The 17,294-nt window shown below is 50.7% G+C and overlaps 1 protein-coding gene across 4 annotated transcripts in view; it reads left to right on the top strand.

Moving 5' to 3' along the window:
• The window catches only part of LOC119103891 (xenotropic and polytropic retrovirus receptor 1 homolog), a 38,433-nt gene that overhangs the window by 11,157 nt on the left and 9,982 nt on the right, over positions 1 to 17,294 (top strand). The window contains exons 1-8 of one of the 4 annotated variants that reach the window (XM_037227575.1): positions 11,138 to 12,481; positions 13,468 to 13,560; positions 13,870 to 13,971; positions 14,266 to 14,419; positions 14,737 to 14,984; positions 15,219 to 15,355; positions 15,729 to 15,853; positions 16,945 to 17,188. In XM_037227575.1, the coding sequence (XP_037083470.1) occupies positions 13,903 to 13,971; positions 14,266 to 14,419; positions 14,737 to 14,984; positions 15,219 to 15,355; positions 15,729 to 15,853; positions 16,945 to 17,188 (977 nt within the window). In that variant the 5' untranslated portion in view covers positions 11,138 to 12,481; positions 13,468 to 13,560; positions 13,870 to 13,902. Of the gene's footprint in view, positions 1 to 11,137; positions 12,482 to 12,504; positions 13,561 to 13,869; positions 13,972 to 14,265; positions 14,420 to 14,736; positions 14,985 to 15,218; positions 15,356 to 15,728; positions 15,854 to 16,944; positions 17,189 to 17,294 lie in introns of those variants that run through there. The other 3 variants (XM_037227574.1, XM_037227577.1, XM_037227578.1) reach the window with 3 other exon arrangements.

Raw genomic sequence — 17,294 nt, 5'->3', positions numbered from 1 at the left:
GGCTTGTCTACGACAGGACCTCTCGCTTGCCAACCAGCAATCAGCTTTTTGTTCTCGGTGGGTGTTGAATGGCCGGCATGAATATCTGAAACGTAAGCTGGCAGGCCAGGCTGCATTAGATAGGCACCTCGTTGCCTAAATTTGCATGCATTACACAAACCATCGGCCATCCGACCAGCCGCTGGAGTCAGTCAGGCACCCATAAACCACCCGCATCAAACCAGTCGGATCCGACCCGCAAAGCACCCGCATCAAACCAGTCAGATCCAACCCGTAAACCACCCACATCAAACCAGTTAGATCCAACCCGCAAACCACCCACATCAAACCAGTCAGATCAAACCCGCAAACCACCCGCGTCAGACCAGTCAGATCAAACCCATAAACGACCAGCATCCATCCGGTCAGATCACAGCAAATGACGCATGAGGATGGTCTTAACTGAAGCCCAATCATCAGAGTAACACTCAAGACTCATCACACGATTGTACCCTTTGGCAGGTACATTCCCTTCCCCAGTGCCTGTCATGTGATGACTTTCATCGTGGTTCGGGTGGCGTTTCTACCCACTTGCCAGCCAATCTTGGACAGAGTGCTCACCAGCGTAGGAGGATTCGCGCCCTTTCACTGTCCTCGGCAGGCACGATCATCTGCCGATTCCACTTTTCATGCACTTCGGCATGAAAAAAACCGGGACTGTACGTGTCTGTCCGATGTCTCCAGGTTTTACTCAGCATATCAAAAGTTTGTTCTGTGGTCGTTCTCTTTTTACATTTTCCATAAAGAACAGAAAACAGCATATAAGTGTTGAAAACATGATACTCGAGTCACACGGTATAGGAAAGTAATGTAACGCCACTTGGAGTCATAGCACGTAACGTCTAATGGGAAACGTATCTTAGACTGGCCTGTCATTAATTATTGCTTGGGTAACTTTTAACTTGTGTTGCTGCCCACCGACATGAGGCGGATTGCTGCTCTATGTAAATGTATGACAGCATTCATCGCTTTATTTAGAAGACTTAACAATTAAAAGGCTAAGGCTCGGTGGGTTGCATTAAACCTTATGGGATGATGTAAGCTGAGTTAACAATGAACAGTTGGATTTGTGCCAGTGGTGTCATGGGCTGGTGGTAAGTGTGATGAGGCCCGCTCGCCTGTGGCTGGGCGCTTCTGCTGGGCGCTTCTTTACGCACCGACTCTCCCATTTGGGTGGACATGGGTGGACCCACCAGGAAGCTGTCAATCAGTAATTCCCTCACAGCGGATAGCAAAGTCAGCCCTGATCAGATCGTGTAACGCTGGCTGATCGCGCATACGCCGATGGGAGATTGGCCTCCATCCATATGCAGACTGCACCGCTGCCGATAGTCAAGTATTGACATACATACAAATGACATTCCAGGGGGAGGGGGGGGGGGGAACGACCGACTGATTCGTTAAGCTCCTGTGTCACCAGTGCGCCAAGGCCGCCCCGTCCCACGTGAGAGTGCAAGTGGGCAGAGTGTTCGGATTATCTCGGAAGAGTCGCTCACCGGTAACGAGCCCGTCTCAGTCTAGGCCGGAGGGCTTCCTTTTCAGATCACCACAAGCGTCCGCGAAACGCCACCACAAGCGTCAGCTAAACGCCACCACAAGCGTCAGCTGAACATCACCACAAGCGTCAGCTGAACATCACCACGAGCGTCCGCTGAACATCGCCACAAGCGTCCGCTGAACACCACCACAAGCGTCCGCTGAACACAGCCACAGGCGTCCGCTGAACACCACCACAAGCGTTCGCTGAACACCACCACAAGCGTCCGCTGAACATCGCCACAAGCGTCCGCTGAACATCGCCACAAGCGTCCGCTGAACACCACCACAAGCGTCCGCTGAACACTACCACAAGCGTCCGCTGAACACCACCACAAGCGTCCGCTGAACACCACCACAAGCGTTCGATGAACACAGCCACAAGCGTCAGCCGAGGACGCAGCCTGGAGATGAGCTGGAGTGTGGTCTGGAGTCTCTCAGTCTGGAGATGAGCATGCGGTGGTACGATATTTTCGATTTCACGCTTTGAACACCCGCTTTAGCCGCATCTGATGGATCGCTATTTGTCTATCCGCATCCGCGGTGCCGCACTGTCAGGCCGCATAGATATCTGGGCTGGGGATTACACTTAAATGGCGTTTGACCCGATGTTTAAACGCCTCGGCCGTAACCTGTGACCTGTAGGTCCCGAGGGATTGATGCTATGACAATTCACCCCGAATTTGATTGCACCAAACGGAAATCACGCACGTGCAGCACACCCGTCAACTGATCTGCCGGTCCGCCGGCTTCGCAAGCCCGCTGAAATCCCCGCCCCACGAGGGTGGAGACAAAACCAGACATTGTACGAATCCGGATGTGTCGCAGTATTTTTTTTTCACATGGCCGAAAGACGAGGGTTTCGGAGGCGCACAATCCATCTGTCTGATTTACGCAAGACGCGCCAAAGTGGCGGATTTCCTCACCTTGAGAAGCAAACTATGAAATTTCCTCACAAAGCATGACAAAATCGCCATCAGCTCATAATTTGCGGCCGCGGTAATGTCACTTGAATGTGAATTTGACGCCGTCTGTTAAGGGTTTCGAGTTTTCGAATAAAATGCTCCAACAAACTTGTCCAAATATTTCAAATTCAGGACCAAACTAGAATGCTCAACTCTAAAGAGCAAGATAGCAGTTCTGTCAATACGGATGGGGCTGTAAAAATGGGACGCATGTACCATGGTTGAAGGTTGAGCTATCGAGATTTTGAATCGTTAGATCAATTTCATGACACGCATATGGTAGGGGAGTCATGAGCGTTGGACTTTGGCATTTTAATCAAGAGCCCAGGGCAGACAAGGCGAACCTGTCATTTCCATATCACAGGGCCGGGATTGAACTCTCATGCTGGACTGGCTCCTGCGGAGAAAAAAACACGCATGCTCCTAAACATGGCACAACTAACACCGAAAACAACAGTTTTGCTTTGCTATATCTGGCCCCAACATTTGTCCCTTGCCCATTATCCGGTTAAATTGCATTGAGGTTTGCTTCTGCATTAGACAGCGCTAGGCTGCATGGGTTATCGGGGAAACGACGTGTGATGGTCTTCAGGTAATCACTTTTTTAGCAGGCTTGTGCCTAACTATGGTTTTACTATTAGCCTTAACCGCGCTTTTTCCTTTTAGGCCTGTTCATGCTGTTGACTGACGTGCGCTCAAAATGGCCTGACTTTGGGATTTCTTTGTCGGTTATTGTCCTTTTTTGCAGACGTGCGCCCAAATATGGCGTGAAGCTTGAGCTTTTTTCTGAGCTTCCTCCGTGTGCGTTTAAAATCGACTCCACTCCACTCCGCTCCCGCCCTGTCCTGATCTAGCTCATATAGTTCACGACAGAGCGGTTAAGCGATCTGTCATGTTTTTGCACATAAATCTTCAGTGCTCACCTGATCTCAGATCATAGAAAACACACGTAACGTTTGATAGATTGACTAGCATCAGTGCTCACCTGATCTCAGATCATAAAAACACACGTAACGTTTGATAGATTGACTAGCATCAGTGCAATGAGCCAGGGCCATCGAGCTGTGATGGCGTATTTATGTCATTTCCAGATATAACGTGCCTCCATTTGCTCCGCTCATTACCCGTCTTCTGCCGCATCACCGGCTTCAGTCCTCAGCATTCAGTGGCATTTGACGAGCTCGAATGCTTTACGCTATTGAATCGGGCTCTTAAACGAGGCCAGGCGAACTGCAAGTCACTCAAAGACTGCAGGACTACGGGAGGCACCGTGTGCATAAGCGTTATCAGTTTGATAAAGCCATTGATGGGCAGCAGCATGCGTGCTTCAGTCCAGCAATCATCACGACGCAGGAGAGAGTACTGAACGTACGTTCCAAGGAGAGAATGGGCTTCCTGCGTAGCCTGAGGACGTAGCTGTTTTTTTATACGAGCATGGGCACTGGTGCCGGATGGTGTGCAGGGCAGACGCAGACAAAACCTTCATGGATGGCTGGCCGTGAGATCAGACATTTTGAACTTCGAAATTGGTGTTAGAACCGTCGAAGCCGTTGCAATTTAAAGATGAAAAAACGGAGAAAAGGTGAAACCCACATTGACATTTCACCCAATTTGTCCATTTGACACACCAATGGAATCAAGAAATTGGTTTTGCTAACCCCGACATGAATGAAATTAGCCAACCTCACGAAAAAAGTTGTCGTTGCGTAGAGTCACCCTTATGTGGCACGAATATTCGGCTTACAACTGACCAGCTGACAAAAAGGAGTTAGCCTATAGGCAAGTTTGTTACAACGCTGCGAGGCACGCTAAACCCTGGTGGCAAGCCTTTTTGGTCCGAACTGAAATTGACCTACTGGGTTGATGAATAAGTGTTTTCGCTTCAAACCATACTCAGCGAGAGCTTCAATTCCAAAAAACACTCGGTCGAGTTACTGAGAACAAAAACCTTATTCTTAAAAGCATCCAGGCTTTAGTACAACCGCATATCATACGTCATTGACAACGGCATTAAATAGTTATTCTGGTTGTGAGTTTCGTGGAACGTGCTTGGGATGCTGGAGCTGGAGGACACCAGTCACAACGGCTCGACTGCAGGCGTCAGCGCACGTCAGGTAATTCCAATACATCGCTAAGATGCGTCATATTCGATATCGTCGATTGAGTGACCACAAAAAGTGGAGAGCTGCGGCTCGAGCGGCTCGCCGTCATCTCAGGCGTGTGCGCATCGTAAATAACACGTAGAAAATATGCGTTAGAAGTCAGTCAAACGGATGTTACTGTCGTTTTGTTTATCGCGAGCTCTCGTCATCCGCGCATATTGATGGTCCAGCATCCTGGCGATGACTGGAGATGCTGGCGACTGGGGCGGGGAGGTTGGGGGAGGGTAGACAAACCATGGGACTCCGCCGGCCTGTCACGACATGAGGTGTTTGGTACACGCTAGATATTTCCGACTTCAAAGTTTTGGTTCAATTTCTGTGGCCCTGACCGGTTAAGCACCGATGTAAAGCTGAGACACTTATCCATGAAATGCACACATGCTTTCAACTGTTTTTTCTGTATAAACGCTGCTGCGTTAATTGTGCCCAGGCATTTTTAGTTAAAAAAGCAGGGGGTTTTACTGAATTGTTGGGCGTATGCAGTCACTTACTAAGGAGAGGGGACCCTGAGGTCATGTCCTCCCTCCCCCTGCAGGTGGCGGAAACTCCCTTGGGCCAAAGGTTCCAGTACTTTCTCACAGTCTAAAATGTCCGAAGACGTAAACGGCACCCCGATACATTGAAATAAAATTCCGAACTTGAAAAGGTTCCTGGAATTCCAAAACATGACCCCAAGCAACGAAGGCAACCCTCTTGATCTATGAAACCTTTTGCCCCCCCCCCCCCCCTCTCGTATCACCCGACCTGCTCCTTCTTGACTGAGATCCTGGCTGTGTCGCTGAGCTTACAGCGTATCTTCTTTCAGTTTCGCACCAAAACGTTACCGCTTAGGTGATGGAATTCTAACGGCATTTCGCATTTGGTAACATTCGAAATTAGTTCCTACCGGGCACCGCTGAGTACCTGATGTCGCATAGTGTCCAAATGTTTGGAAAAGAGCCATCAAAACCACATAGTTCTCGCGCCTTTGCATTACAGCGGTTTTCAAAATTGGCAACGTGCCCATGCAACTTGCATTGCTTTGCCGTGTGAAACTAGGTTTGATAAACTAAAGACGCCTGCCAGACCCAAAAGGGTGCCGGTGTAGGCTTCTGCGTAGTTGCACATGCCAACAATGTGTCAGCCGTCCCTCAGCTGCTCCACCGCGAGAGGCTCTGGGCCTCGCTAAAAGCACGCGCATATGGGTGAGAAGGTGAAAACGCCGGCCAGCTGAGCAGAATGAAGCGCGTCAGGCTGCGCCGGTTAGATGTCCAGACGATCCACAATCCGGTGAGGAAGTTGGAATGAACGAAGGACGTGCTTGATTTGTTTGCGGAGACCACGCTACACTTTTTTTTAATGCACTGATCTATTTATTTCCATATCGGCTACGCCCTAGTATGGTTTCTCAACGACATCTATACATTTAGATACATTATTTGTTTTCTTGGACATTGATCTGAATCACTGGTGACTAACTCCTATGTGAATAGGGGTGACCTCGGGCTGCGGCTTCCGGACGGACGCCGGTCCTCTGGCAGCAGTTGGGACTTGTTTCTTCAGAAGACTCGCCCGCCCATCAGGCTTGGTTCTTCAGAAGACTTGCCCGCCCATCAGTCTTGGTTCTTCGGAAGGCTGGCCCCCCCATCAGTCTTGTTTCTTCAGAAGACTTACCTGCCCATCAGTCATGGTTCTTCAGAAGACTGGCCCGCCCATCAGTCTTGGTTCTCCGAAAGACTGGCCCGCCCATCAGTCTTGGTTCTCCGGAAAGCTGGCCCGCCCATCAGTCTTCGTTCTCCAGAAGACTGGCCCGCCCATCAGTCATCGTTCTCCAGAAGACTGACCCGCCCATCAGTCTCGCTGTGCCGAGATGCTGTCAGCACCGGCAGACGGGCGCGACACGGCCGCTGGCGCCTGCCGTCTGAGCCTCCCAGCCGGACACCAATCCGACGCACCGATACTGTCGGCTGTGGCCCAGGTGGCAACCACACCGATACTGTCGGCTGTGGCCCAGGTGGCAACCACACCGATACTGTCGGCTGTGGCCCAGGTGGCAACCACACCGATACTGTCGGCTGTGGCCCAGGTGGCAACCACACCGATACTGTCGGCTGTGGCCCGGGTGGCGACCACACCGATACTGTCGGCTGTGGCCCAGGTGGCAACCACACCGATACTGTCGGCTGTGGCCCAGGTGGCAACCACACCGATACTGTCGGCTGTGGCCCGGGTTGGCAACCACACCGATACTGTGGCTGTGGCCCAGGGGCAACCACACCGATGCTGTCGGCTGTGGCCCAGGTGGCAACCACACCGATACTGTGGCTGTGGCAGGTGGCAACCACACCCGATACTGTCGGCTGTGGCCCGGGGCGACCACACCGATACTGTCGGCTGTGGCTTGGGTCACGACCACACCGATACTGTTGGCTGTGGCTTGGGTCACGACCACCGATACTGTCGGCTGTGGCTTGGGTCACGACCACACCGATACTGTCGGTTGTGGCCCGGGTCGCGACCACACCGATACTGTTGGCTGTGGCTTGGGTCACGACCACACCGATACTGTCGGTTGTGGCCCGGGTCGCGACCATACCGATACTGTCGGCTGTGGCTTGGTCGCAGTTCACTGCTGGCTATGACCCGGCTGGCGGTCACCAGCCAGCCGGATCTCCCTGTAGCCGTCAGATGGCCGGCCGCTGACCGGGCCGTCAGGTCGGGTCGTCCAGACGCTCGGCCTCATTGTGCTGCTATTTATCGCTGAATGTAACCGCAGGCTCTGTAAAAAAAAACATGACACTTCGTGTGTGAGTTTTGGGGAGGGGGTTGAGAGGGTTGAGAGAGAGGATTCCCCGGGTCGTGCATTTCCAATGGCGTTTTAGAGGACAGAGACGATCAAGCCACGACAACTATTCCGACGCAGAACATGACAGCCGACACAATACAAAAACGACAGTCAATCCTATCCATGCTGTCATCTCTGAAAGCTTCCACATTTCCAGGTCACGCGTTATCTAGACGTTGATCGGCTTTTAATAGGTACATTTAAAAGGGAAACACAATTTTATTACGAATAAATTTACTACAATTATATTGGTTCATTAGCAAATGCATTTTGTGCGTCCAACTTTTTGTAGCAAACGCATTTCGTACGTGCAACGTACGTTGTACGTTGTATGTACGTTATTTGGACTCGCATACATCAGAAACACTCTGTTTTTTATGGGGTAAAGCTTTCGTCCCGGTGAATTAGGCTGATTTAGGTGCTGATGAAATCTCCAACGAATCTGAATCCTTCACAATCCTAGCTTGACATTTGACATATTTGACATCTGACATTTTTGACATTTGACAAATTTTGAAACTTTTACTTAACTGACGAAGCCCGGTCAAACACGAACAAACCTCGCTGACCAGGAAATCTCAAAATTGTGCATGAAGATCGAAATGCTATAATTTTCCGTGTTCCATGATCATATCCCGGATATGATCATATCTCATAACTGGTGCAGGGCCAGTTACGTGCACCAGTTACGTGCGTTTTATCAAGCCTGGTTTGCCGTTCCACGTAACCTGCCAAATTAGCGACCCAATTTGCCGCACGTAAGCCTTCAATGGGGGAGAGTATTGCAACGAACATGTCAACAATCTGTGATGATGTTAGATATGCTATCACCGTGATTCTTCGAATTATTGACAGACTTTTCACTTCCATCGGTGAATGATATCTCACTCTACGTAAGTCAGTTGGGCATTGTAATTTAACGGCACAAACGCTCTTGCAGAGGTCTGTCCGAAATAGCACCAATGAAAAGGCATAGGTTTCCTGAATGCATAGCCCAAAGCTGGACATCCCAAGTGTACATCCAAGTTTAGTTAGAGCTTAACTGGTACGTGCTTGAATGCCAACGAGGCATACGATTACATCGGACGCCTATTGCTGACACGCATGTTTCGTGATGGTCTGACACATTTGATGCCGGTAAGTTATCATTACTGTGTGGTTTGAGTGAAAAGAGCACCAGTTGCTAAACCGAACAAATATCCAAGGCATTCGCCACCCCGCTGATATCCACAGCACAACGCATACGTGTGCACTACTTCGTTTAGTTTAGCACTAGCTGCTAAACTGAACAAATATCCAATACATCCGCCACCCCGCTGATATCAACAGCACAGCGCAATCGTGTGCACTACTTTGTCGAGTTTAGCACCAGCTGCTAAACTGAATAAATATCCAAGGTATCCGTCACCCCGCTGATATCAACAGCACAGTGCACACGTGTGTACTACCTCCAAATTTAGACCTCGCCCTACTCGGAAGTGCGTCGGTATAGTGGACCGAGATGCACCAGTGTCACCTTTTCCAGAAAATGGTCTTGGACATGCTGTGCTTTGGCTGCAGCTGAGGTAGACATGGTCACAAGAATGCCCTGGTATGTAGGCTAGTTCATCTTATCCGATGTGGACCCGGAATATTTCCGCTTTGGCAATAGTTTTGTCAGTCACCATGATCGTAAACAATTACAGCTTTACTGCTTCACCTGACTGAACTATGAAACGTGGCCAGGCCCGTTGCCAATCAGCTTGCGGGTAGTGTAAATTTGTGAAGTTAGAACGCGAACAGTACGTGAGTGAACAATGCTAGAGAACTAATGTGGGCTTTCCAACGCAATGGTAAGAACCCTGGAGAGATAGTGGAAACAGAGGGGGGGGGGGGGGGGGGGGAGAGTGCAATCGGCAACTCCCTGGTATTTTCCAAAAGGGAGGACGCATCTTTTTAACCAGGAAAATTTCAGGACATCCGTTCATGATCACAGTGGGTCAAAGATCATCGAAGCGGAAGAATTGCCATCGTGCCAACGACACGCAGAATACAATATCACCCCTTAGTAGGCAACCAAGATGGCCAACAACAGGCCCTTTTGATCGGCAAGAGGTCCCAAATGATCCAAAGGAAGCCCTACGTTCTTTAGTTCAACGCTAACTTTCAAACTTTCTCGAATGTTCATTTGCCGACATGTTCTTCAGTCGAATGCTAATTAGCTGAATGGTCTTTATTCGAGTGCTAACTAGCTAAATGGTCTTTATTCGAATGCTAATAAGCTGCATGGCCTTTATTCGAATGATTGTGGGTCGGGATATTGTTACTGGGTTATAGGCAAAAACCTCCAACCCATGCCCTGTGAGCGGGTTCTTTTGCCATCGCCCTACGAGTGAAGGCCTCAGCAGCCCTCTTAACATTTCAAAGGCCAGGCAAGCTGAAGTTACGGGAAATTGATAGCATTTAAAAGCTCTCGTTAGACTGCTTAGGAAAGATACGTTCCAGCAATGACAAGTAGAACCTTTGGGAGGTTATATACACATTTTTAAAAACAGGCACTCGGTTAATGGGTCATTCGGCGATTTTACATTCAACCATTGCCACCCGATTAAATCCCTTTCGGCATATTGACACGCGGATAATTAACGTGGCCGTATATTGTATATTGGTCAGCATATTGACTTTTTTGCATTTCGACAGTTTGTACGTCATCGGAACACATGATGTCATCATGCTTTCCGCCTTTTAGCCATCTGCCTAGTCAGCAGGGCAGCAAATAACATAGCGGCAAAAATTCATTCGGGGCTTTTACCTTCGGTGAGATGGTATTCAGCCATCTGTCCTTAAACCTTAACACCCACCCCCTCACCCGTAGCAGACACGTGACATGCATTAATATGTACGTGACTACTTCAAATTTCCACGAAGATACGCTACAAATGAAATCAAGAGCACCCAGTATTGTTCTACGTGATGAAAGACGTTACACGTGCCTGCGGCGCGCCGAAGTCAGCCTCCTGAGACAAGTTCCGGAGTGGGACAAAAGTGATGACTTCTGACCTCACCTTGGGTCACCATTTTTGGAACAGCGATGGGCCGATCCACTACAGTGTTACAGAACGTCAATGTTTCGTGACAAGCTGAGCTACAGGTTCTGGAAACCGAATGGGCTACCTATTTGTGCAATGGAAGTTAATACTTCAAACGGTCATAGTCTCAAACGGTTACTCAAGTAGTTTTGGAGCATGAGGCTGTGTGCTAGCTATTTCGGTCTTTTAGTCCCACCCTATTGATTCGAAGAAGGAAACGTGGTAGTGAACATGCTTTCGTCGTTTTGAGTTTGGCGCACAGCTGCAAATTATGATGCATTTTGTAAACAAACCAAGCTTAATGCTTGCAAGCGGATGGGGTCGCTGGGGTTCTTGGGCTTGGAGGTACCTGGCGCCATTGCTCTGTACATACATAGACACGATTCAGATGTAGGTGAGGCAGGACATAGACATCGGTGTCCAGGTTCTGCAGAGCCTCGTTTATGCTTGATGGTTTCAAGTGAGCTCGTTTTTGGATGACATCTGAAAACCTCAGAAAGGGAAATAGGAGTTTGGCATGTGCGATTAGACAATGTCAGGCAGGCTTGAAATATTCGCATAAAATATGGGGAAAAGGAGTGAAAACTTCCTCCTCATAGGGTGTTGCTTTACACCCATAGTCGGCAGTTCTAGAACACTGCCCATACAGCGCACTGGTTCAAGCTTCAACCAATGCACCTTTCGGTAACGCCTTGTCTGCTGGGCCAATCACAAACGTTCTTTTATTCGCACTAGTAGAGGTGTGCATGATGTTATCCGACGACGCAGGTCGCGACTGCATGGAATAAGTGTAGTGCTGTTACAAAGCGTTGGTGGCGTAATTTGGACTCGAAAGTAAATTCAAAGTGACATCCCTGTCATGTCTTGGCCGTGCTGTAGTGTCACTCACCAGTACAATCAAAAGACGTAACCAGACCTGAGGTTTCACTAGGGTGTTTTCTTTAAAGCGTGCCCGTAACGATATTTTAAAGAAAATACTCATCCTCAACATCAAAGATGCGATACTTCCCTGATGTTATCAGGGAAACCAATTGGTATCCGGGTTTAAGGCCTGAAAACATTTTCAATGGCATGATTTGCAACCACACCAGAGTGTGATATGTTACTCCGTTGTCTGACCCCCTCCCCTTGTTGCGCCTCGATTACCCCCACAGTCGCAGCCGAGAGTCATGGGGTCTGCTTAAGCCTCGCATTTTTGTGTTGACCTTTTCAATTTTTGTACCGTCAGAAACCACAGACAATTAAACATTGGCGCGATTTCTCACACTAACCCCCTTCAAAAAATTTGAGCTGCGTTCCCAGTTCCAATTCGTTAAAGATCCTCATTTCGTATGCTACATCCCTGATTGATACCCTCGAAAACATTTTGCAGTCGCGGTCTGTTATGGCGGTCCGAATCCCATTTCTGGCAGAAATATTTGGAGCAACCGCGAGGTTGCTTAGAAAGCAATTTGCGTTTCAGTTTCAATGTGATGGAGGCCGGAAACGTCAAGAAAGCTCGTTGTTACATATGTGCTTGTAACAAAATCGAAATATCTGAAAATGAGAGCAATCATTGTTGACAGTCTTTAAGAAGAGCCCCCAAAATTTGATCTGGTCGTAATAGAGAAGCCTACACCACTGCAAAATAACGCAGTCTGGGTTGTCCATGAACAGCGTAAACCAATTAGCTTCGCAGGCAGTTCATTGTCGTCAGTTCAATTACGTCACTTTTGGCGGTGTGACACCAAGCGGTAGGCAATACTAGATAGGCTGAAGGCATTAACCCTGGTTTTAGTCTTCTGCTGCGATCAGCTGCGACAAAGCAGCGCCAGTTAGGCAAGGAGTCCGTGGAGGTGTTGCTGTATTTGTATCATGTGGCCGGTTTGGTTTCGAAGACATTTTATGGTAGGCTGGATGCTTTTAATTTCTGGGTTTGGGATAATTAATGTTCTAAAGGCCTCATAAAGGCATAGCCTTAAACACGAATCAGTTAGGGGACCGTGATGCATGTGTACATCCAGCCTTTGTCCCCGATGATTCCATTCGTTTGATGAAGTATGTTTTGTGGACATTTGAACTCGTTCTTAATCAGGGTTGTGGGATTGGATGCAATGTGTCATGCAATTCTATCAATTTCTTCTGCAGTTAGCCCTATTATGCAGGGTGTTTTGATGGATGGGGATAAGTTTTGCAGTGCTATTAGACCTAGGATTTAGATACGGAGATTGAATTACAAACTTTTTTGGGCTACTCAGCTCTTTCATCATGCATATGGAATCATAAGGTTGGTTTGGTGTATGCACATGTGATGAATTGTCCATATCAAAACAGCAATGGGCGCCACATGACAAACGTAGTCAGTGTGCCCCAAAGCTCAAATCATCATCATCAAACATCAGCAAGCTGGAATATCTGGTCTTATGCAGCATGCATGTTGACCTTCCACAGGGTTTTTGATAAACTACTGGCCCAGTATGGTCATCACACAAAATGTTACTTTGTTCAGAACTTTCAAAGAAATTGTGATAACCTAGAAGGTGGTAAATCATGACTGGTTGTCTGACAAAACATGAGAACATATGAACAGCATTTCTATTCTTGCATAATTGGTTTAATGGTCCCTTCTCCCATTCCATCCTTGGTGGTGTTATAGCAGAGCAGCAAGTTAACTACAATGTAAATGTTGTTGCATATATGACCATCCCTTCTAGCCTTAACCTTTGCTGGTAGATGTGTTACATGCCAAAGTTGTACTGAACAGCGCCAGGTTGTGATTCCATCCATTCCATTTTAAATATGTACTTTGGCTCAGGTTAGGTTCAAGTAACCTGTGTTTGTTTTGTGTCCACTTTAACCATGTGCAATTTTGTTTGAGTGCTGTCATTCCACAGAGAACTGACCATATAACACAGAAGATGTAGGCAGTAGTAGAGATAATTGGTGGAAGTCCTTCTAGTCATCTGCAGATCTAGTCATTTCATGATGTAAGTACGAAATCACTGATATCTTTGCTATTTGCTGGACAGTCAATTGTGCATACTTCTGTGCATCTTCATGGCATTGAATATAAGTGTGATAAAAATATTCTTGCATTGAGTACCTGTTGTGGTATTTTAGGATGATCAATCTAGTTGCAGGTTTGGTTTAAGGTACCACATGTGCTGTTGCCCATGTTGCAAATGGATATCAACATGTATGTTGCACTGGCCTTTACTTCAGGTGCCTATGGACCTGTGGGATGGTGTGTCACTGTTGCCCAATTATGGCCAGCTCACTGCCTCAATTACTTTCAGCTCACTGCTCTGCTAGTCTTCTATACAGTGAAGATGAAGTTTGCTGAACATCTCTCAGCACATATAACTCCAGAATGGAGAACACAATACATCCAGTATGAGGTAAGTGAATATTGGTCAAAATTTATGTTCTGGATGCAAAGCTTGCTCCCATTGTAAAAAATACACTGTATACATCTTATTTTCATTATGAACACAATTAGGTTATTATAGCTTAAAGGGAGCATGGTCAAGCTGGACAAAAATGCTGCAATTGAGCCTGGCTGCTCTGCCATGGAATGGGATGGTAGTCATTATTTCAAGAAGTTACATACTCATGTTGCCACAACATGCTCATGTTGCCTCACTTGTTGAGATTGCAGCAAGCATGTTTGACAGTGTAAAACTTGCCAATAGGAGATGAAGTCTAAGCTGTATGCAGCACTTGAAAAGGCACCATCAGCTGAAGTAGTGGATCAAGAAGATGTCCAACGCTACTTTGCTGGTTTTGATGAACACTTCCTGCACTTTTGTGACAAGGAGTTGGAGAAGATAAACACATTTTTCTCTGGTGAGAATGGTGTTTATATTAGTGTGTTGGTGTCTGTACCTATGCCATGCTTCCTTTGTTGGAACAGACAGCACAATTATTTTGAAGCAATGTGTTGCAGTAGTTCTGTGCTTCAAACAACCTGTGTCTGATCCAGTTTTCAGGAAGTATAATGCTTATCAAAATTGATTTCCCGCACCCAATGTAAGCACTCACTTTATGCCACCGTCATCCAGCAGAAACTCGTCGGACTGCCATTGTTTGTGGCAATGTGGTGTGTGTTCCGTTCTCGCTCGCTAGCGTCTTTGCTAACATTGTCCGTAATCGGCTGACCACAGAGAAGTTGGCCGAGGCACAGCGTAAATATGCCAGCCTGCAGAGCGAGCTGGCGGCCCGGCAGGACGCCGAGGCGCTGCCCGGCTCCAGCAAGGCGCGCGGCTTCGGCCTGCGCCGCCGCACCTCCGTTCGCAAGGCGCAGAACATGAAGCTGGCCTTCTCAGAGTTCTACCTCAGCCTCATCCTGCTGCAGAACTACCAGAGCCTCAACTTCATGGGCTTCAAGAAGATTCTCAAGAAGCATGACAAGGTGGGTGGACGGGGGGCGCGCGTGATGAGCGGCGATGTGTCCGGGGGAGGGGGGCTGCTGACCAGGTGTTTGTAGGGGCCGGTGTTCGCCGACTCTTGAACCCCTGAAGTCATGCGAGACACAAGGATTAGACCACGAGCAGAAAAGCGCGTACACCCGCCTTCTTGCCGCGACTCCGACGTTACCGGCCTTGAGTTGAGGTCTGGAGCGGTCGGAATGTTCCTACATCCGCAGATCCTCAGCTTAGAGACCGGCGCCAAGTGGCGGCTGGACAACGTGGAGCCGGCTGTGTTCTACACCAACAAGGACATCGACAAGCTGATCCGCGCCACCGAGAACCAGGTCACCGCCGACCTAGAGGGCGGCGACAGGTCAGGACCGCGCGGTGACGGCCGCCCCGCTCCGCGCCGCCCGGCTGGTGCGGCGAGAACACTGCGGTGCGACGTCAGATGTGACCCGAGTCACTACTGTCTTGTTAGCACATGGCGCGCGGCTTGGCGCGATGCTTTTTGCTGCCTAGACAAGAAGTGTGTCACGCGGTGGGCAATGTAACACGCAAATTTGTCCTGGCCGTCTGTTATGATTTGTTGACCGGAGGCGTGGACGTAAGAAGTGAGCGATCGCGGCGGCTCGTCCCGTCCGCTATCTGACGGCGCCGATCCCGGCGTCCGGACGTGTGCGTGCTGTGCTGGCGTGCCGGGACCGGCCCGGCTGACCTGGCCTCCGGCCGCCGGCCGCCGGTAGGCAGAAGGCGATGAAGCGGCTGCGGGTGCCGCCGCTGGGCGAGCAGCAGTCGCCATGGACCACCTTCAAGGTGGGCCTGTTCCTGGGCGCCTTCGTCGTCCTCGTGACAGCTGTCATCCTGACGGGTGAGGCGATATGACAGCAGGCGGGCCGGCGCCGGTCGCTGGGTCGGACTGACGCTCGGTGAGCAGCCGGACGTGTCGGCAGGGGGCTGGCGTGTGGCAGGCGACCCCCCCCCCCCCCTTTCGCCTCCCTCCCCCGCCTCATCCAGCGTGGCCGACGTCTGTCAGGTTCGTGTAGGACTGACTGAGACCGATCGGGAAGGCAGCGGAGCCGCGCGAAGTAGGCCCGACCGGCGGTCTTGTCTCGGGCAGCGCCTGACCTCGATGGCATCATCCCAGCGTGCACTAGCGCACCGAAGCCCTCCCACCGCGCGGACGGGGTCACCACGCACCCATCGGCCCTGCTCCTGCAACCGACCGGTCGTCGCCGGCCCGGGTCTCGAGCACGTGTCGTGGCGGGGCGCCGTCAGTCAGCGCCCGGCGAGCGGCGCGTCCCGCACCGTCGGTGCTGAGACGCTCCGCCTGACCACGGCCTGGTGCCGGTCCCAGGGGAACGGCTGATGTATGGTGACGCTGTGTCCGGCACGCCACCGGCCAGTTCGACAGAAAACCTGCTGACGTACGGCTGGCCGGGAATGGGACGCGCCGCTGCACTTAGCATACGTGTAATCGGCCTGCAGATGCGGCTCATGTCGCCCTTCGCGGGCGAGACACCGAGTGATGGACACCGCCAGTCCGTGCCCCTCTCACGTGTCCGCCTGCCGACACTTGCGCTCGCCGCGCGCTGGCACCTGTCTGTGACGTCACGCGCCGCGCAGTTGGCAGTCGTGCCAGATGACCGGTGGCAATTACGCGTAACGATGTAAAGAGCGTAGCGTGCAACAGGGCGTGACGCGTCCTCCGCGTGACGCTGCCCGGCCTGCCTGGACAGCGCCACCGTGGAGCGTACTTCCGCTGAGCCGCGGGATGCGAGAGCCCGCCCTGTGCCGTCCCGTCGCCAGGGCGCCGGCTGACGGCGGCCACTCCTTGCAACCGTGTTTCACGCTAAGGGCCACGACTGGTACACGGTGCTGCGGCTGTTCCGCGGGGTGTGAGAGCCCGCCCCGTGCCGTCCCGTCGCCAGGGCGCCGGCTGACGGCGGCCGCTCCTTGCAGCCGTGTTTCACGCTGAGGGCCACGACTGGTACACGGTGCTGCGGCTGTTCCGCGGCCCCTTCCACGTCACGCTCTTCATTTTCCTGATCGGCATCAACGTGCACGGCTGGCGCTCGGCCGGCGTGAACCACGTGCTCATCTTCGAGCTCAACCCGCGCAGCCACCTGTCGGCGCAGGCGCTGATGGAGATTGCTGCCATCTTCGGCGTCATCTGGGCCGTCATGGTGCTCTGCTTCCTGTACAGGTGAGGCAGCGGGCGGGCCGCCGCGCTCTCGCGGCTGCGCGGTCCGGCGCCGGCGGGGCTCGGCAGGTGCCGAGCAGTTGGCGGAGCCCTCTGACTCAGCGGCGGC

The sequence above is a fragment of the Pollicipes pollicipes genome, unplaced genomic scaffold, assembly GCF_011947565.3.
Source record: "Pollicipes pollicipes isolate AB1234 unplaced genomic scaffold, Ppol_2.1 Scaffold_5724;HRSCAF=6776_pilon_pilon_pilon, whole genome shotgun sequence".
NCBI classification, from domain to species: domain Eukaryota; kingdom Metazoa; phylum Arthropoda; class Thecostraca; order Pollicipedomorpha; family Pollicipedidae; genus Pollicipes; species Pollicipes pollicipes.
Note: the sequence above shows the minus strand (reverse complement) of the source record. Positions and strands in the feature narration are given on the sequence as shown.